Source organism: Chiroxiphia lanceolata, chromosome 6 (genome assembly GCF_009829145.1).
Source record: "Chiroxiphia lanceolata isolate bChiLan1 chromosome 6, bChiLan1.pri, whole genome shotgun sequence".
In the NCBI taxonomy this organism is placed as follows: domain Eukaryota; kingdom Metazoa; phylum Chordata; class Aves; order Passeriformes; family Pipridae; genus Chiroxiphia; species Chiroxiphia lanceolata.
Window position 1 is genome coordinate 9,996,309 of NC_045642.1, and position 19,213 is coordinate 10,015,521.

Here is a 19,213-nt window from a genome sequence, read left to right on the forward strand (position 1 = left end):
AAAAAAAAAAAGAAGCCCCGGAAAATTGAAAAATATGTCATGCTTTACATAATGAGTAACATATAACTGTTAATGACTGTTCTTGCCAGCACTGCCTTTCTTCCGAGGAACTGACTCAGGAGTCAACAGATCACTTTTCCTTTTACCGAAACAAGTTCTGCCAGACCTGGATGACTATTAACAAGTCTCCTTCCTGCACTAAGCAGCCCAAAGATTTCTGAACACTTGTCTAGGAATTTCAGCTTAAGGATTTTTTTTTTCCTTACTGTGTAACCCAGGATTCCAGGAACCTGTGGTTGCAGTGGAACACTTTGTTTAGAAAGTGATTCAGGCAGCCACTATCGGCTTCTTTACGGAAAAATAACTGGTGCTTGGTATCAGTCAAAGGGAAAAATCAACTCCCATTACTCCTTTGTGTCTTTGTTAAAGCTAAAAACAAACAGAAAACAGCTTATACTCGGTGATTATTAGATAAAAGAAACCTTTACAGGCATGTAAAATCACCAAAGAACTTTACAGTGTAACGGAATCTTTGCAGGTGGGAGTAATTTTGACCAAAAAGTAGTGCTTTTGTATCTGGAACACTATGGGAATATTTCTAGAAAATTAATCTTTTTGTGTGTGTGTGTGTGCGTGTGTGTGTGTGTGTGTGTGTGTGTGTGTGTGCTGGACATTATGCAGCAAAATACATTCATCATAAAATCAACCAAAGGACAATTCTAAATCCTATTTAGCAATAAATCTAAACCTGATAATCCTGTGATTAAACTACCAAAACAAAACCAAGACATTCTTCTACTTTCTAATATTACGTAATAATACAAATATTATAGAAAAACTGTATTATACAGGTGTGTCTTCCTGAAATGTGTTCTTTGCAAAAAAGATCTCTGCCTTGAACAAAACCAAGTGACAAGCTGCAAAGTGTGCTGCTGTGGAATGCTCAATAACACAGATTTAAAGCAGAATATCACATTATAATAAGTCTGAATGAATGACTACCCACTTCAGTTTGTACCCATAAAATTAAAACCTAATAATACCACTGGAAATATATATTAATCAGGTAAAGTCTCTTCTTTTTAGCTGTCATGTGAACAAGTGTATTTAACTGTTTCCCTCCATTCCATTCTAATTTCTCACAATTAGAATGGAACTGTCTTATCATGGATAGAAAATATTCTTCCCCTTCCCAGATTCAAAAAAGATATATGTAAAAGATATTAAAGTAGTCAGTACAGAATCTTCCTATGATTGGCTTCAAAGGCTGATTTGAATCAAAGTTACCAAATCACTTTGTTTCATTGTTTGACCTACTAAAAACAGCATGAAGACAATTATTATTGAGATATGAATACTCGCAGAATATACTCAAATATTTTCATCCAACCCTTTTTTCTTTTTAAGTTATATAGTTTTAAATCTACTATGAAAATAGTAGTGCAAGAATAATCAATTAAAAGTTCTTCAGATAAATGGTTTAGTTCCTTTCAGGATAAAGATGCAGAGGAATATGGATGAAAGATATGCTAATTACAATGCTTTCTTTGTTAACACTCCTTTACAACCCAAATCAGTTCTTCACTCCACGTTCCTGTATTTGGTAAACAAATTGTACAGTACTCTCAGTGTAGACTTCAAGTCACAATTTACAATATCTAGAAAAAAGACAAGGAAAAACAAATTAGTAACTTCGAAATATTTTTCATTAAGCTCAAAATATTTTTCAGAAAAAAAAGCACCTATTCTCTACTCCCATCCCTTGTTTGGATCAATATCCATGAACACTGGATCACATAGATAGTAAGAAAGAGCAGAAATATCAATAAAGCACAATTTTCAAACTGGCAACTCAAAAATTGGTGTTTTAACCACTTTTAGTTAGGGATACAAATAGCTAATGCTACTGATGTTGAAATGCAACCAAGGTTTAGATACCCCTGAGACAAAGTGTGTCCAGGATTACATATATTTATATGACTTAATCTTCAGTCAGCTGTGGCTGAAAAGAAACAATTTTGAAAAAATCATCAGGCAGGAAACAATGGAACTCTCTTCTTATGTAAGAACTGTAGGAGTTAGCACATTCTGGGCTGCAGCATCCTTTATTAGGCCTAATTTCAGCAAGATAGCTAGAGGCAAGTTTAAATTTTCCAAAGGATCTAAGGAAGCTAGGTATACAAGTGCTCCTTGAAGACAATTCTGAAAATTCTTTGAGCTAGCTGACATACACGGCTGAATCAGTCCTCAGAAACTCAACATCTAAAGTAAGGGATTTATATGAAACAAAAAGCTAATGAATACCTTCTGTTTCAAAGAGAAGTTCTTCAGAAAGTCAATATTATTTCACAAGAAATCTATAAAACAAACTGACAAGTACTACTGCAGCAGTCTACGCTAGTGCTGCAAGGAACATTTAGTCTCAAACAGGGATTTAGAACTGCCCTCAGAAAGAACTGAGTAGAATTAGAATTGTCCTATCTCTTTCTGTTGACCGTATAGGAACTAAAATTCCTGACTTTGGTCTTGGAATTGGCCACGAAGGTGTATAGCAGATGGTGTGGATACTCCCCATTACCTTCAAAACTTCCACGTAAGCCTGGTAAATGGTGTAGGTAATCATTAGAAAGTTTTGCTGTTGTATGTATCTACAGTGCTGTTGCTCATGGAATGTAAAGGGCTCATCCTTTGAAGAATTAATCCAATCAAACTTACACATGGTGTCCCAAAGTATGCAAACTTTGAAGGGCCAAAGATATCGGCTACGTGGCAAACTGACATCCATGGACAAAGGGTGAAAACACTCAAGCCTAGATTGATGCATGGCCATGAAACCACATCCATGATGGTTTTGTGGCTCTCAAAAAAATCAGATCAGAAATGCCTGGTTATAACAGGAAGAGGAAATGCCAAAAGCTACAGGAAAGGTACATTGCTCCCACAACATCTTGTTATAATCTGCAATACCATTTGCATGTAACATGGAAGCTTCCTCTTTCAGGCCAGGAGCAAGGTGCATAACACCTTTTTTTCCTAATACACCTCCAAATTAATAAAGAGATAACTTTGTTAGGTCTTTGCAAGGATACCAGGAGACTCCACCACCACAACAGAATTGCACACAAAGGCCCAAACTGAAAGAAGCACGCTCCCAAAGAAAGACAGGTTATTTCCATTGCGTCATGTGTTCAACCGGCATGTACAACATTTCACTGGTTGCAAGTTTCAAAAAGAGAAACTCGAGTTTGGCTTTGATGTACAAATTTCAAGAACTAATCTGAAAAAGCTCAAACTGCAAATGAATTCGTTATAGACTCAGTAGATTAATGTTCCAGCCATTTTAAAGTAAAAGGTCACGGAAAGCTTTTTAATACCTTTTCAATTATATTGCAAATAACCCAAATAAACTGTTGACCCCATAAAAAATCATTGGGTTTTATACTCATTTATTTAACTGCATTCTTTTTTCCACTAAATATGTTTTTCATATTCTAAAGTACTTTTCAGCATATTTTTTCCTCAAGAACCTCAAAGAAACAGTGTAGGAATTTAAAGAGAATTTAGAGTACACATTTAGGGTAAGATCCTTTTCAGTACTCTTTTGCTCACTGGAAATTTTAAGTACAGGCATTGTGCCCAATGTAACAACACATAAAACAGATGTGTTTTTCCATTCACATTGGGCAGGAAGTTTCATATTAAGCATTTCAATAATTGCACAAGAAATGTCTTATATATGCTGAAATATCCTTATGGGTTGATTTATACTGGAAAAATTAGCTGTCCCCTAGAGCAATAAATACCTGAAAAATTAAATGCCATAAGAATTTTAAACCTCCATGGGGAATAAGGGATCACAGACACTCTCTGTTTTACTTGGATCCCTAGATTTCACTGTTTCCCCCTTCTCTCTTTTGACTATTTCAAACATAAAGGTTTGTGATATACTCACCAGTCATTTAGTTAAGCGTGATTGTGGATAAGAGTTCAGACAACCAAAAGAAGTAAAAAAACAGGCCAGGTAGGTCCAGATTTAATGCACAGGTAGCAAAGGCTTGACACTGAGATGCATCATTTTGTGTGTGTGCATATGCCTGCTGCTCCCAGAAGTTGGGAGGGATAGAATATAAGTAGAATGGAGCAGAACCTGATTCGGCAACGTTTGCCTGAATCTCCAGAGAGTTCTTACTATTAGAAGCAACCAATCATATCAGCTCCTTGGGGAATGACAATCCAGTATTACGGCAGGAAAAGACTGTGAGCACCATATAATGTGAATCTGCAACTGGTCTTGAAAACACATGCTTATGTATTGAATATTATGGTGGGCAACCAGCAGAAACCCAGCTATCGTCCCTGTTAGGAAGAGGGGAACAGAAGCTGCATGTCCAGCTCCTTGCATGGTAAGAAGTGGTAACTGCTTATGGGAGTAGCCACAAGAATATGGTCAATCAACACCATGGTGAATCAAGGGCCCTATATCCAGATCAAAAAGCTGGATTTAAATACTGTAACTACATGAGCAAAGAAGAGTGGAACACTGGTACTGCTAAAGCCAGCAGCAAAACCTTTATCCTCCCTGAAGACGTTTTACTTTCAGTCTCCAACTCTGTACCTAATTTAAATATGCATGATTAGGTTCTGCATTCAAAGGCAGTTATGTGAACAACTTCTTCCACATCTCCCTCTTTTGTGAAAATCTTGTAAATTACATTGGAATACTTGAGGTTTAGTATGAAGATATGGTATGGGGGAAAATGAAGCAATTGTAGCAATTCATATCTGACAGTGACACCATTCACACCTTTTCCTTTCAGTGAATATTTGAATATTACTGCATATATGTGGTCATACAAATTTTACCCAGGCCACCGAAGAAAGGAACTGCTGCAAAATTTGAAAAAGTGTATCTATCAGCCATTTAAAATACAGAGTTATTCGAGCAGCTCCAAACGTATCTTGCCTTTTGATCTTTGATTAATGTTTTAACCTTCACTTAGCCATCCCATAACCCTATAGGATCTGGACCCAATACAAATTTTAAGGAGATACAAAAAAGGTAGAATAGATACCTTCTGGTCTTGGCTTTGGTTTTTCCAATCCACCATCTTGCATTAGCTCAAATGCAAAGGATACGTTGATTACCTAGTAATATAATGAAGGTAGTCACTATTGTGAACTTTATATTTTATAGTACAAATGTTCAAAACAAGAGCTATTTAAAGGTGCAGAGGGAAAAAAACAGTCAGGGCTTCATTTATGAACAGAAGATTTGGTTCATGGAATCCAGACAATCCATTGTTTTGCTGTTTTAGGCTGACGGTGATTTCAGAAATATAAAATTAATTGAAAGATAACATACAAACCAACATTACCCATAGAAAAATTACTTACAAGTAAGAATAGCCCACGTCCCTCAAGTATAAAAATTGGAACATGATGGCCCATGAAGTGCTCTTGTCTTGAACAGACAGCTGAACTGCCTGGATAGCAACAGACACTGAGGTAATGGTTGGTCTCAAATTGACACATTGTACATATATGCCTTTATGCTTCCAAAACCCATTAAACTTTTCAAATGTTAAATGTGTCTTGGATTTTGGACGTAAAAAAAAAAAATCAGTTCTGTCATCAATTCTTTATGTAACCCTATATGCACTTAATGAACAGTAAGTCTCGTTCAATGACAGCATCACACAGTGGCTGCCAAAATCTGTTAGTACTTGCTAACCACACCATCATTAATATAATTTTCTGTTTTATTCCAGATAAGTATTTATACCGAAATTTTTTAAACGCTTGGAAATGGTTACGAGTACAGTCCTTTCTTTCAACTATTAACGTCAAACTTATATGGAAAAATTTATGTCATCCTTGTAAAACTAGACATGTTTATATGTTTGTTTGTTTTTAACAGAAAAATACCATCTAATTACCTTTTGTTCAAAACTATCAGGAGTCAAGAAAAAGCTGTGCAGGGGAACAAAATAGCCTTCTAGGAGACCCATTAGGAGGACTAAGTACACACCATCTGCAAACTGTAAAAAAGACATTTCTCAGTACATTTCCTGGAAAAATATCTCATTGCTTTTCTTAATGAACAAGATATATATTGTCTAATGCAGAACCGTCAACAAACTACTAAAACAAATATTTTAAATCGCAACTAAAAGATGTCATCTCACTTCTTTGATTCTATTTAATTAGTTAGTTCTGTTATGTCTAACTTTAAGTGTCTGTAATTACAGTGGAAGATTTCTAATTGCTATGATATATGTTCACTTCTATCTAAAAAAATAGCAACATCCATAAGAAGGACATGGACCTGTTGGAGCGAGTCCAGAGGAGGCCACGAAGATGATCAGAGGGCTGGAGCACCTCTCCTGTGAAGACAGGCTGAGAGACCTGGGATTGTTCAGCCTGGAGAAGAGAAGGCTCCAGGGAGACCTTTGTAGCACCTTCCAGTGCCTAAAGGGACTACAAAAGAGTTGGAGAGGGACTTTTCACAAGGGCATGTAGTGACAGGACAAGGGGGGAATGGTTTTAAGCTGAGGGAGAGCAGGTTTAGATTAGATATTAGGAAGAAATTCTTTACTGTGAGGGCAGTGAGGCATTGGAACAGGTTGCCCTAAGAAGTTGTGGATGCCCCATCCCTAGAACTGATCAAGGCTGGATGGAGCCTGTAGAAACCTGGTCTTGTGGAATGTGTCCCTTCCAACCCAAAACATTTTATGTCTCATGGTTTTGTCAAAGGCCTCTCAATTCTACCCCTGTGACATCAGATCTATTAGTGCACTGAGGTATCTCCACACTCAAACTGAGTTATCTGAAGCAACCCATCACTTTCCCGAGGTAAGTAAATTTTCTTCCAACCGATAGAAATACAGTCTCTATCTTAGGGAATGCTGCACTGCATAAATGCCTAAGGAGTTTCTAGGTACATTTGAATAATACATTTTTCCCCAAAGTAAACGATAATAATAAGCAGGTATAGGGAATGCCCTTTTGAAAGCCTTTACACGTTATTTCCATCTCAATCTTGATTTTACCTTTGAAAAAATCTCTATCAGATTGATAGCTATTTAAATAAAGCGGAGATTGTTAATAACATGAATCAAGACATAAAATAAAGCCTGACCAGAAGACGCCTGGGCTTTTTTGATAGTGCAGATACCACCCCTTCCTGCCTGACCCCCTAATTTTCTTATGATAACTGCTGCAATTGGGGAGGTATTAATACAGCAGGATTAAGCTTTTCTTTTAGCTCCTTTTCAGCCAATTTAGCAGCTGAGGACAAGAAAGAAGAGCACGCACCACATTATTTCCGTGGTGCAATCAAGCCTGCAGCCCAGCTGTACAGCTGCCTGTACACTTGAGTAGCTTTGCTCTGGAGAATGTATCTCACTGAATAGAGCCATTGTAATCCCATGTGACCACGTGCTTGTGGAAAGGTAGGCAGGAAACAACTGCTCAGCCTGACGTTGGATCAAACCAAGCGGACAGAGTTCTCTCCTGACCAAAACAAGCAGGTTCTCCTTACAGCACTTGGCAGCACCCAGAGGGTAGCATTTGTTAATTAATTTTTAAGCTAGCAAAAGTACAAAATTGGTTTAGATGCTTAATTGGTGAGGGTCTTCCTCATATAAGCATATTTAGAAATGAAGGGTTTCGTGCTGAAATAACAACTCAGAGCTCAATCAATAACAATTCAGTGAAATTTCTGGATGAAGCTGGGGGCACAGAGCAACTATCATAGTGCAACTCTGTCTTCCCTTTAAGAAAGACTATAAAATTCTACCTGCGTGTCCAGTTCAGTCACCTCCAAATTCAACTTATTCAGATGCTTGTTCACAAAGGTGATGAGAGTCTGAAATATGAAAACAGCGTAGTGAAGGCCTATTCAGTAGGGCAGCAGTCCAACACAATCAGTATGAACTCCACTCAGAAGACAGTGCACGAGTGAGGAGACTGCAACACAGCCTCTAAGATTTAAAACTGAAATGTGACACTAAAAAAAAAAAAAAAATTCTTTTTCTAAGAATGAAGAACAGAAATAAAACAAGTGTGATAATGTAAAAAAAATATACTGTTAAAACACAGAAAACAAACGCAGCAGACTACTGAGAAGTAGGTAATTGGACTCCACTCAAATTTGACAGCAGCCAAAATACTCTAGGTCAGGCCTCTAGTAGTTGTAAACTGGGCATCTCTTTGGCATCAGTACAGTCAATGTACCAGTTGGGTTCTACTCAACATACACTTTGTGAGAACTTTTTTGAAGGAACCTTTGATAAGTATATGCTGTTGTGTGTTCCAAAGTTAAGTTCATGTTGCTAAACATTAAATAAAAAGTAATATCATAATCGTGAATTTGTATATTTAAGTATAAATTTTAATTGTATTTAATGTATGCAAACTACACCAATAACACATTCTATCCACACACACTCACTACAGACATACAAACAGAGACACATAGGAATGCACATGCACACATTATGTATTTCAAAAATAAAAACCTTCCAACCTTTTTCACTACATTGAGCTTGTCTGGAGCATGGTCAAACAAAGTGTCGAATGCATCTCTTTCTGAAAAACATTCAGTGATATTAATATACTGAGCAGCACTTGTTCCAGTGCAGAATAAACACTTACTGAGACACATACTCATTTGAGACAACACAGCCAGCAAAATGTTTCAATATAGTCTCTGTATTGCAAGTACCATGTATTTTTCATACTGCTCTGTTGCTATAAGCTGCTAGTACTTATTCTCTATTATTTAAAAATATATAATTTTCAAGTAGGATTTGGATTACCTAATGACCCTGCTCCTCAAAAATGAACAAAGAATAGTATCTTTATGCATAAAACCTTTAACAGCCAGATACAGGTAGTTAAGCAACCAAATCATTTTGTGCAGAACAACATGAGTTTACATTAGAGCCACTACATCTACAGATGAATATTTTTCCCCATGGGCCACTGACTACATTGTGGTATTAAGCAACTCAATCAGGCCTATGATTACTCATCTGCAATACAATCCTTTGTATAGATGTTTTGGGCCGTTCTGATATGCAGTTTAGGACATTATCAGCAGTACAGGTAACCCAAGATAGCATGACAGGAGTGCTACTGTAATGACCTTCTGAAGACAACAGAAAAAAATAATTAAAAAAAAAAAGCCACCAGAGCCTTTTCTGAGCATTTTTCATTTTGACAATCACCTGAATGATAGCAAATGACTCCATAAACAGTTACATTCATATTCCTCGATTTAAAAAAAAGCTAAAGTAGATCCAAAGGCATTTATAGAAGGCAGACTTTATACGAAGTAAGACTGCTCAGGGATATCATTGGGAAAAGAAGTCATTCACAAAGCCTTTTAAATCAGCTCCAAGGCAGCCATTGAAATAATACAAGAAGCAAAAGCTAAATTCTTGGTGGCAAAACATAAAGAAGGAAAAGTTAAATTCTCCACCTAAGCCGCTCAGGTGAGTGTTTTCTGCTGGCCAGACATCTGGCCAGTCTCAGTCCTGGCAGTAAGACTTGCCAGGCACAGGACCTTGCATGGTGTGTAGGGCTGCTGAATGATGACTCCAAGTCTTTAAAGTGTAAGTAGGTAATGGATGCAAGAATATCATTATGTTCAGCAGCTGGTTCATGATCAGCCACCATTTTACATTATGCTGGGAACTTATAACCATCAGAACTGCTACAGTAACATTCTGGAGGTTAAACCACGAAGCACCTGCAAATTAACATGTGCTGAAAAGCAGTAAAATGTGTTTTAAAGATGTCAGACTGATTTTGATGCTTTTTTTTTTCCCTTTTGCTAACTGCCACAATAGCCTGTGGTGCATATATTTGCCAGGGCAACTTGAAATCCTCTACTTTCCTTGCAGGTTGATCAAAGTGACCACCCACTGCAGAACTAATGTATACTTTGGCTGCCTCAAGGAAAAGATAATAATCAAATGAACTTACCATGCCTTCCTGATAAAGCCCTATAGGAAAAAAAAAGAAAAGAAAAAGAACAAAACACTGTTATATATAATTCACTTGCAGATATTATGCTGCAAAAGAAAACAGTATACATGGTCAGATCTTCAACTTAGTGGATACTGCAGTGGATCCATGGAACTAAGAAAACCTTCATTAAGTTACTCCAACTGAGAATCTGGATTAATCTGGAGTCTATCAGCTATCTCTTGGCTTTGCTAAAGTCTCACAGGAGGCCAGATCTCACATTTTCTACTTTGAACCAAATCAACACACCTTGCCTGAGTGAAGAAGGTTTCTTCATGTCGATTTTGTGAAAACTTGCCCCTCTCCTTAAAAGCTGAATTTAACACACCAACTATAATAGAATTGCAGCCAAAGCAAGGCTTGGTTTGGGTTCTTAAGGACTGAAGAATTTTTCTCCAGTTGATCCCTCATATAAATATCACACATAAACAAATCCATACAGATAATAATAAATCAATAGTACAGCTTCTCTCCATTCAGTTAGAAACCAGAATATTCTACTATTGTTCTCTGTTGGTTTGGAATAACTTCTGTGTTATAAATTGTTCAGTGAGATGACACATACAGGGCTTACTACTGTCATTTCACATTCCCAAAGTCAAAACCACGTAAAAATAGTCATATTTTTGAACAAATCTCATTCCTTATCAAGTAAAAACCAACAGAAAAGAGTGAGGCATGTCTTTCTTGTTTGTTTGAAGGACTATTTAATAAAATAAAAATAAATAGAATAAAAATAGAAATAAATTAACAGTAGATAAATACAAAGTAGAGATTTTGTATATCTTCACTCTGTCTTCTCTTCTACCCTGATCTTCTGTTTTTAGTTCCCCTCCTCTCTATTTCCTCCCCCTTTTGTATTTTTAGATGCATGTTTGCAGCTCTTGAAAAGGCTAAAATGCAGTCACTGGCTGATGCATCATCTTCCCTGGAACCCCAATACTGAAATCTAAATATCAGCAAATGTTCGAGTTTCTGAGACGCATCTGTGTTCAATTACTGAACTGCTGGCAAAAGTGGTGTTGACATACTCAGTGTTACCAGTTATTTCCTCTTGGATTTGTCGAGACTGGAGGATTCCTTCTCGTTTCTGGAAAAAATAAAAAAGTGACATTTTTCTCAGTAAAGTTTAATGCTTAGGGTACGGTAAAAATTTATTTGTGATCCACAAAAGTAATTAGATAAAAAGCCTGCAAAATAAGAACTTTTCTTAAACAAGCTTACAGTAATATATTATTTTACCTTGCAAGTATTTCAGAAAACTCTTTTGTACATTAACGAGAAACTTGAAACTCCACCTGCAGAAGGAAGTATTTCTTTTCCTTTCTCCATTGTTCCTAATTCACTTTTCTTTTAAAGGCCCCAATTCAGCAAGACATTCGAAACACCTAAACCCATATGTAAGTATTTTAGTAGAGGTATGCCTAGGTGAGCTGAATTAAACCTTGTATTTCAATGAACAGCTTTGGCAGATGGTGTCCGTGCTTCCCTTTCGCAAGAATCTTGCTCCCAGGCTATTTGTTCTTTCTGCCCTGCTCACGCTCTTTCCTTTTTTCACCTCAGTGTTTCCCTTTCCTGACTCCTCTCCAGACAAAGAGCTCTATTTGCCTCTGATGGAAAACCAAAACGGAGCTTCCATTCACACTCACAGCCTGCTCCAGACCCCAGTTGCCTTTGTGTTAATACAAGCATTGACTCCAACGTTGAGATGTGAGAAGCCCCTCGTACGTGGTGCTGAGTGGGCTTTGTCCAGAGGCTGCACACAACAAACATGGCAGAACCCAACTCAAATGGTTGCTGTTTGAGTCAGCCGGAAAACGAAGAAGCTGAAAAGTTCTGACATTGTTTCCAGCGCGCTGATGATCGCAGTCATCTGGCGGCGGCGTAAATACCGCGCATATGTTCTGCCTCTCTTTGTGTTCTCTCTGTTAATTCTGTTCGCTGGTTATTACTAAAATTTTGCAATAAAGTAAAAAAAAAAAAAAAAGTCAGGCGGACGCTGACGGCTGCATGTAAAGTCTAGACATTAGGCAATTATTCACGATTCTTCGCTCCCTGTCATAAAAGGAAATGAGAAAAATAAATTTATGCTGGTCCTAGACTTGCCTTCTACATAGAAAAGGAGAATAATGTTTTGGAAAAGTCCTTCCCGGCATGTGAGCTGGGGCTGCTGTTCTTCCTTGCCTTGGAGAAGATAGCACATCCCTACCTGAGGCAGTCCTCAGTGTACGATGTGCTGAGGATTTAGCCAGCCTTGAGTCTGTTATTTCTATAAAGCATTACTAAAATATATGAAGAAATATCTTTCTTTCTGCAAGAAAGCTGAACACAGCACCCTCTGGGTCACTCCAGACTGGGACCTGGGGTAACATAACTGTCCTTTTAGCTAGATGATAGTTTCAGGGGGTTTCCACAATATTTTTTAAAGTTCTGTTACTAAGTATCTTGAACACAGTAAAAAATGCATTCAAGAAGGACCTTGGAACATTAAAAGGACAGAGTAGAGTCCAGCATGTTATATACCGAAAGAGGGGGCACAGAACAGCTGCTGAGATATCTTCTGTCACATATCTTGAAAATCTGAAGAAAAATTATACAATTTAGGGCTATCTTCACTTCCAGCTTGTGCAGACAGCAGTAAGTGCTTGTACTTCAAGTTACAATCCAGTTCATGCTAATTCCAGTTAGAATTCCTCTCTGAGATTTTTGTTTATTTTTCCCTTTGCTGCAGGGTGAAAGGAAACTTTTATTTCCTCCTCCTAATGACTCTGACATGCCAATGATGCCTTCTGCAGCAAAAGTTCTATTGCTCTCATCTCCTAGAAGAGCTGAGCATCACAGCAATGGTATCTGTACTTTTCAGTGACCAGGCTGGTACTATGAGAGCAGAAAAAGGTCCTTTGGAGGACTGAAAGACTGTCCAGCATGTTCCCTAAAGGCAACAGTGGCTACAACTGAAATAGCAAACTATGAAAATCAACATTAGTATTTGAAAGTCACTGAGAAATGAAGCATGAATCAAGACTCCCCATTAAAAAAAAAAAGCTGGGTGCACTTTCCAGTGACAACAGGAGACTTTAGTGGACAAGCTTGGCATTTTCTTCCTTCACACCTGAAAGACTCCACAAAAAGCCATGAAGATCTTCTTAATCACTTACCATTTTAAATTGTTAACTACCAGTAGAACTAAAAAATACATGTGAAATCTGGGTAGGACATCTGGAAATGGAAAAGGTCTTTTCTTCATCTCCCTTCGTGTCAGCAGTTCCCAGAAAAAAATCACACTTTGAAAACCTTCCCACTACTTGGATGGCTTTTTGCCTATGTATTGTTGCTATCCATTCATCTGGAGGATCATGTTTTATAATTGCCCCAAATGAGATGCAGAATTATTCTGGAGCTTGAAAGAAGAAACACATTTGTCACAGGTTCAGAAAAAGACTTCTTGGGAACATGGAGCCAATGCTGCTCTCAAACATTTCAGACCTTCCCAGGTAGTGGGACCAATGATCTCCAGTTAAGCTTGTGATGTACATCTTCATCTAATCTCACTAATTTCCTAGCTTTGCCTAAGAGTAGTTTATGCACCCAAGAATTGCTGTCCCAGAATATACTGCAGCCATTCTGGCTGCTCTGCCAGTGCATTCTTATGCTCTCTGACTTACATCTCTTGCACACAAACAATCTGTCATCTAATCATTCATGGACGGCATAAATAAATAATTTTTAAAAAGAGGCAACTTGATGACAAGATCCAGCTCTCCAAAAAAGCTCTCCCTTGTTTCAGTAGATACAATCAGACAAAGCCTGGGCTTTGTTCAAAGTTATTCATTCCGTTAGTATGGAAGGAAAAGAAAATAACAGAATAGTTACAGAAGGTCCAACTATCACATTTTTTCCCAAATCAGCTCATAACACAGATTTCATATTACTCTCATTGCTAACAGCTTTTGTACAAAACAGCCAAAGGAAACAAGCTTTCATAAGAACCTGTTGGGCACAAGCACATTTTTTTGTTTCACAAATATCTTTGTTTCTATTTCAATGAACTACACCCAGCCAACATGGCAACCCTCAGATTTTATGTGTTCCTACACCTAGAAAAATCATGAAATGAATTAAGTTAGTCCTTCTTGAAGACTTCATAAAAGTACTTTGTTCTTTTAATTTCCCTCTCTCTACTGTTCTCTTCATCGAACCATATACAGCAGAATTTAAAACCAGCTACCGCATAGTTTGTTAAGCTTCCCTAGGCTTGACCTTACTTTACAGAATGTATGAGAGTTTAGAACTTGAGGTGTGCAAGTCTGACCACTAAATTAGGCTTTAGGATCTGCTGATTGTTGATTAAAACCTCCATGGAGTTTGAACGGTACACGATGCATTACACAGAATCAGTCCCACGGGACATGAAAGACAGATTTGAAAAAATAAGCATAAAAAACCCACTCACCATAAAATAAAAATGATAAATGTCTCAAACAATTACAGTAAGTGTACCGGCCCCCACCCTCTGCTAATAGGAATCAGCACAGCTTTGGAGTTCCACTGAGTGGCTTTCACCCAGCTCGGGGTCTGCAGGACAAAATCTTCTTCAACATTACTTGGACTTTATTCTGCTGCAAATGCTTTCTCCACAATTCACTGGCGCCTGAGCTACAGCTGTGCAACTAAGAGGCAAAGCAGTGAGCTAGATTCTCCCACTACTTATTGTTTTTAAATTGGTTTATCTGTACTGACTTCAGTGGATTTGCTGTTGAACAACATTAGCCTTTTAAACAAGAGGACAATTATATCCACTGATTTCAATGGGAATTTTGTTTGGATGTGTGGAGCAACAGCAGAAGATCTGCTTCTCTACTGTAGGACTATGTTCTTTTTCTTGTTTAGTTTCTCAGCATAAAGATGCCCTGCCCACTGTACTCCCGATTTCTTAAGTTGGTTTTGGTGGAACTTGGACATAAAACAGTGTAAATAATACATCCACAATAGCCAAAGGAAAGTGCTTGAAAACTATGTTCCTCTGAAGTCTAAATGCAGATTTTTGGGGTTCCCCTGTCTCTAGAGAAATCCATGAAGCAGAATCTGAGAGTCAATGAGTCATTACTAGGCACCAGTGAGACATTTACCAGACTCTCCTTCAGATTTCTCCCCAAATTACAAATCTTGTCCTATTTGAATGCTGGAAAAAAGAGCAGTTACTTTCTCAGATCTGTCTCACAAATTTTTCATTCTCAAAAAACTTTAGCAATAGCTCTTTCCAGCAGTTACTTCAGGGTAACATCAGCTAAAAGGCATAAATAAAGACAGTTACAGTGTGAAAAATAAAGGCAAAGTTAATTGGAGAGAAAGAAAAGCAGATTAAATGGGAAGAGGCCAAATAAGATAGGGCAAGCACAAGCCCAACTGAAAGAAAAATGATGAACAGAATAACATAAAGAGTTTGAATGGATGAGGCTCTAATAAGGAGACCAACTGACAAAAAAGATTTAGTTGATGGGGAGGTTTTTTGCGTGCTTATGAGAAAACCAACACTGTAATCAGACTGAATTAGTATGCACAAGGCTGAAAAAGAATATTTAGTCACCTAACATGAATCTGAATGCAATAAACAGTGACAATTCATCATTCAGTGCCAAGAATGATTTGAATCTCTACACAAGTGAGAAGACCATCAAAAAATGGGAAAAATAATAACTCTAGAGATCACACTGAGTGATAAACACATTCCAACAATAATAATGCTTCATATATTTTTAATGTCACAGTCTGGCCACTTCACAATCAAAATAAGGTATTCTGAGCCCCAGCTCAACCTGGGAAAGCACTTCTGCCTTTTTCTGGTTGAAGCACTGTCAGCAGGGAAGATGCACAGGTGTTTCTCACCAGCCAAAGAGAGACACACATGCCCATCCATCCAGATGCATTTCTCAAGAAACCCCTCAGTCATTTTCACAACACTACCAAGAGCTGTTTAACACCCCTCTTACCTGCACAACAACCACCTGAATGGACACATGATCAGGGAGTCTGATTGGCGCTCGAAAATACTGAGATAATGCAACCAGAAGATGAAGTATTGCTACGAGACTTTTAGCATGAACAGCTGAAATAGATATCAAAAGCACAAGTTACAAACTGCAAAGTAACTGGGGCACATATTTTTTTTACTTCTTAGGATGTAGGGATTATGGGACTCTTTTCCTCTTGCCACCTGGAGCCAGGGGTATTTTTAAGGCACCTTGTCTCTACTGACCTCCTCCTGCTCGACAGGCTGTGAGAATGAGACCCAGTCAGCAACCTGTGTCAGCACTGAAGTGCTACTCTTTGCAACACGTCTGGATGCCATAGGCTTATGCAGATGGAAATCTAAAGCTAATCCAAAAGCCAGATTTCACGTACGGCATTTTATGTGCCGTCTCTGCATTCTCCTTGCCTCTCCTTTACTCCTTTTATTTCAATAAGGATTTATGGACTATCAGAAAGATATTTTTGTACTCATAACATGCACTTATTCATTTTTAAGTGTCACAATGTCTGCAGGATGATAAATGAGCCTATTTTGGCAGAAGCCTTAAGCAATAACTTACTAAACTCAATGACTCAAACATTCCTCATGAAGTTGTTATAGTTCTGTTATTGAAGCTTTTTCATAGCAGGTTTCATAGGGGTAGTTAACACTAACACAACTTACAAGATATCAAAAGCCATGCTGTAGGAAATCCTTAATCAAGTATCAAGCCATTGGCATGAAAGTGAATAATTTCTAATTCTTATTAGTACCTTTCTTCTTCTTCTATTTTGTTTTTGCATTCCTCAGAGCAGTATTCCTAAATGATCTTTCATAGCTACAGTACAGTGCACTTAAAGTTTCTTGTCTTGAACTAACCAATAACTCCTACCTTACTTCACTGGTAAAGCACTAAAATATGTTTCTTCATTATCTTCCAATGCAAGTCTCAGCTATACCATGGAGATACCAATTCATATAAAATGTGGCATTGCTGTCAAGTTTTGGTGGTGTGCCAGTGGTCATGCATGAGGTGCTTTAAGAGAGCACTACAAAGATGTCTGTCTGCCTGGCACTGGTGTGTGCCACAGCTGGGTCCAGCTGCTGCTGTCTATCTCTACTTCAGCTCTAAAACACATGTAAAACATTAAATTAAAACTAGAAGTTAAATTGTTGGGCCACTCCACACACCCTGCCTCCAGCTGCAAAACAGAGAATGGAAAAAACCTGGGGGGAGACTGAAAAGAGAAGGGGACAGAAAATTCAGCGGGACCACACAAAAGGGCAAGTCAGAATGCCTAATGTTCACTCTTCATCCCTTGAGATATTTCTCTCCCTCTCACTAATTTGTTGTGAATGGAACAGGACACAAAACCGCTCAGCTCAAAACAGGTACAGGAGACCAGGAAACTGCTGTGTACTGGTCAAGGTATTCACCAGCACAAAATGATTCTGAAAACCAATCTTAAAACAGATTAAGAGGCCTAATTTTCTGAAGCTGGTAACCTGCTTTCTGCAACATGTGTGCACCAAAATGTCTCGTGTTCGGCCACTGAAGGCATTTCTGTCAGATATTGCTATGTTCATTTTTAATACATAAAAAAGGAAGGACTCAGAACTAACCTTGATGAGAGTTTTGTAATCAAAACCAGTGGTTCAGATTCAGTCTTAAATGATCAGGAAATATTATTCCCATTTATGTTGCAAATTTTACACAAACAAAGAGTTCTAGGACCTAATCCTCCTTCTGCCTATTTACTGTATTTATACAGGTACTTGCCTGTTTCAACAAACCTATTTGGTAACAGAAAACTTAAGCTGGTATGCACATGGTCTTCAGAGCAAAACCACCATACTTTGACAGACTCTGAGAGGACAGGTCATTGAAACTGAAGGCTGAGCACCAGTAAAGAGTGTACCATATCTGGAAATGCCCTTCAGAGCAGTCCCTACAGATTTCAGCCTTCCCTTATCATTGGATATTTCAGAATTCCAGGTAGCACCTATAAACTCCCAGTTGCCAACAAATGAGAGCAGCACAGCAAACACAACTTACAGTCAACGTTCCATTTAATGCTTCTTGGGGGGAGTTTAAGGGTTTCATTGATCTTTTCAAGCACTGTCTGTAACTTCTGTTTCTGAGCAATTTCAGACTGAGTAACTTCTGCAACATTCAGCTTCTCACTTTCAAGCTTCTCTGAAGTGATAGAAGAAAAAACAGGAAAACCAGTTGTCAACTCCATGAAGAACACAAAGACATTCCATACACCCAGAGGTACATTTAAGAGGTACCAGACTTCCTAGTTTTAAAATTATCTTCAGTTTTCTTCCAGGGCCACTTTCCCCCACCCTACTGAGCACCTAAAGATAAGATCATATTTTCCCTTTAGTTACACATTGCCAAGGGGAAGGCCAAGTATTATTCTATGCCACACTACTGGCTAACAAATATTTGCTGAAACTCCCTTCAGGGAGCACCAGACTCAGAGGTATGGCCCATTACTTCTATTGCTACTGGATGAGAGAGTATCACTCTGCATGAGAGTGGCTTTAACAGCAGATCATCAAACCTAGGAAACCAAGTTTCAGATTTGTTTCATCAGCCTCAGCCTCCCAACTTCTACCTCAGATGCAGGAGATTAAAAATTTTACTTGGCCCATCTGTGATAAAAGTGAAGTGATTCCATATTCATAGAGGTGGAGGATGCACCAAAGAAATGCAAACAAGTTTTTCTGGAGGCATGAAAACAACTAAAACCTCAGGCAATTTCTTTCTATGAAACCACAGCCCTTTTCTGCACTCAAAATTTGCAGTAGAATTTAAAATACTTTATGAATTGGTGTGTTACTGATTAGTACAGACTGCTATGTATATCATACACAGCTTAGTGTTTACACTTCAACAGTAAGCAAAGAAAATTTAGCCGTAAGATGACAACATCAGAAACAAAACGCTTGGTCATCTATCCATTTACTTCTATGAAAGAATATCTCATTAAGAGATATCTTATTTGGTAAGAGCTGATCTTGTTCTCATCAAAAGGAACTGAGTATCTTCCCAAAGGGAGCGAGCCTGAGCTACCAGTTTAAGAGACTGCTGTCTCCTAATCCTGCTATATACCCTAATCCTGCCTGAGAGACTGGGTTTCTTGTGCCTCCTCAGAATCAGTC

General features: G+C 38.1%; 1 protein-coding gene across 2 annotated transcripts in view; it reads right to left on the bottom strand.

Moving 5' to 3' along the window:
- Positions 1–654: 654 nt before the first annotated feature.
- The window catches only part of PARVA (parvin alpha), a 63,128-nt gene continuing 44,569 nt past the window's right edge, over positions 655–19,213 (bottom strand). For both annotated transcript variants that reach the window (XM_032691272.1, XM_032691273.1), the window contains exons 5-13: positions 18,099–18,239; positions 16,023–16,138; positions 11,064–11,122; positions 9,991–10,010; positions 8,528–8,589; positions 7,799–7,867; positions 5,937–6,038; positions 5,073–5,145; positions 655–1,658 (exon numbers count right to left, since the gene is read on the bottom strand). In XM_032691272.1, coding sequence (XP_032547163.1) covers positions 1,582–1,658; positions 5,073–5,145; positions 5,937–6,038; positions 7,799–7,867; positions 8,528–8,589; positions 9,991–10,010; positions 11,064–11,122; positions 16,023–16,138; positions 18,099–18,239 — 719 coding nt within the window. In that variant the 3' untranslated portion in view covers positions 655–1,581. The remainder of the gene's footprint in view (positions 1,659–5,072; positions 5,146–5,936; positions 6,039–7,798; positions 7,868–8,527; positions 8,590–9,990; positions 10,011–11,063; positions 11,123–16,022; positions 16,139–18,098; positions 18,240–19,213) is intronic.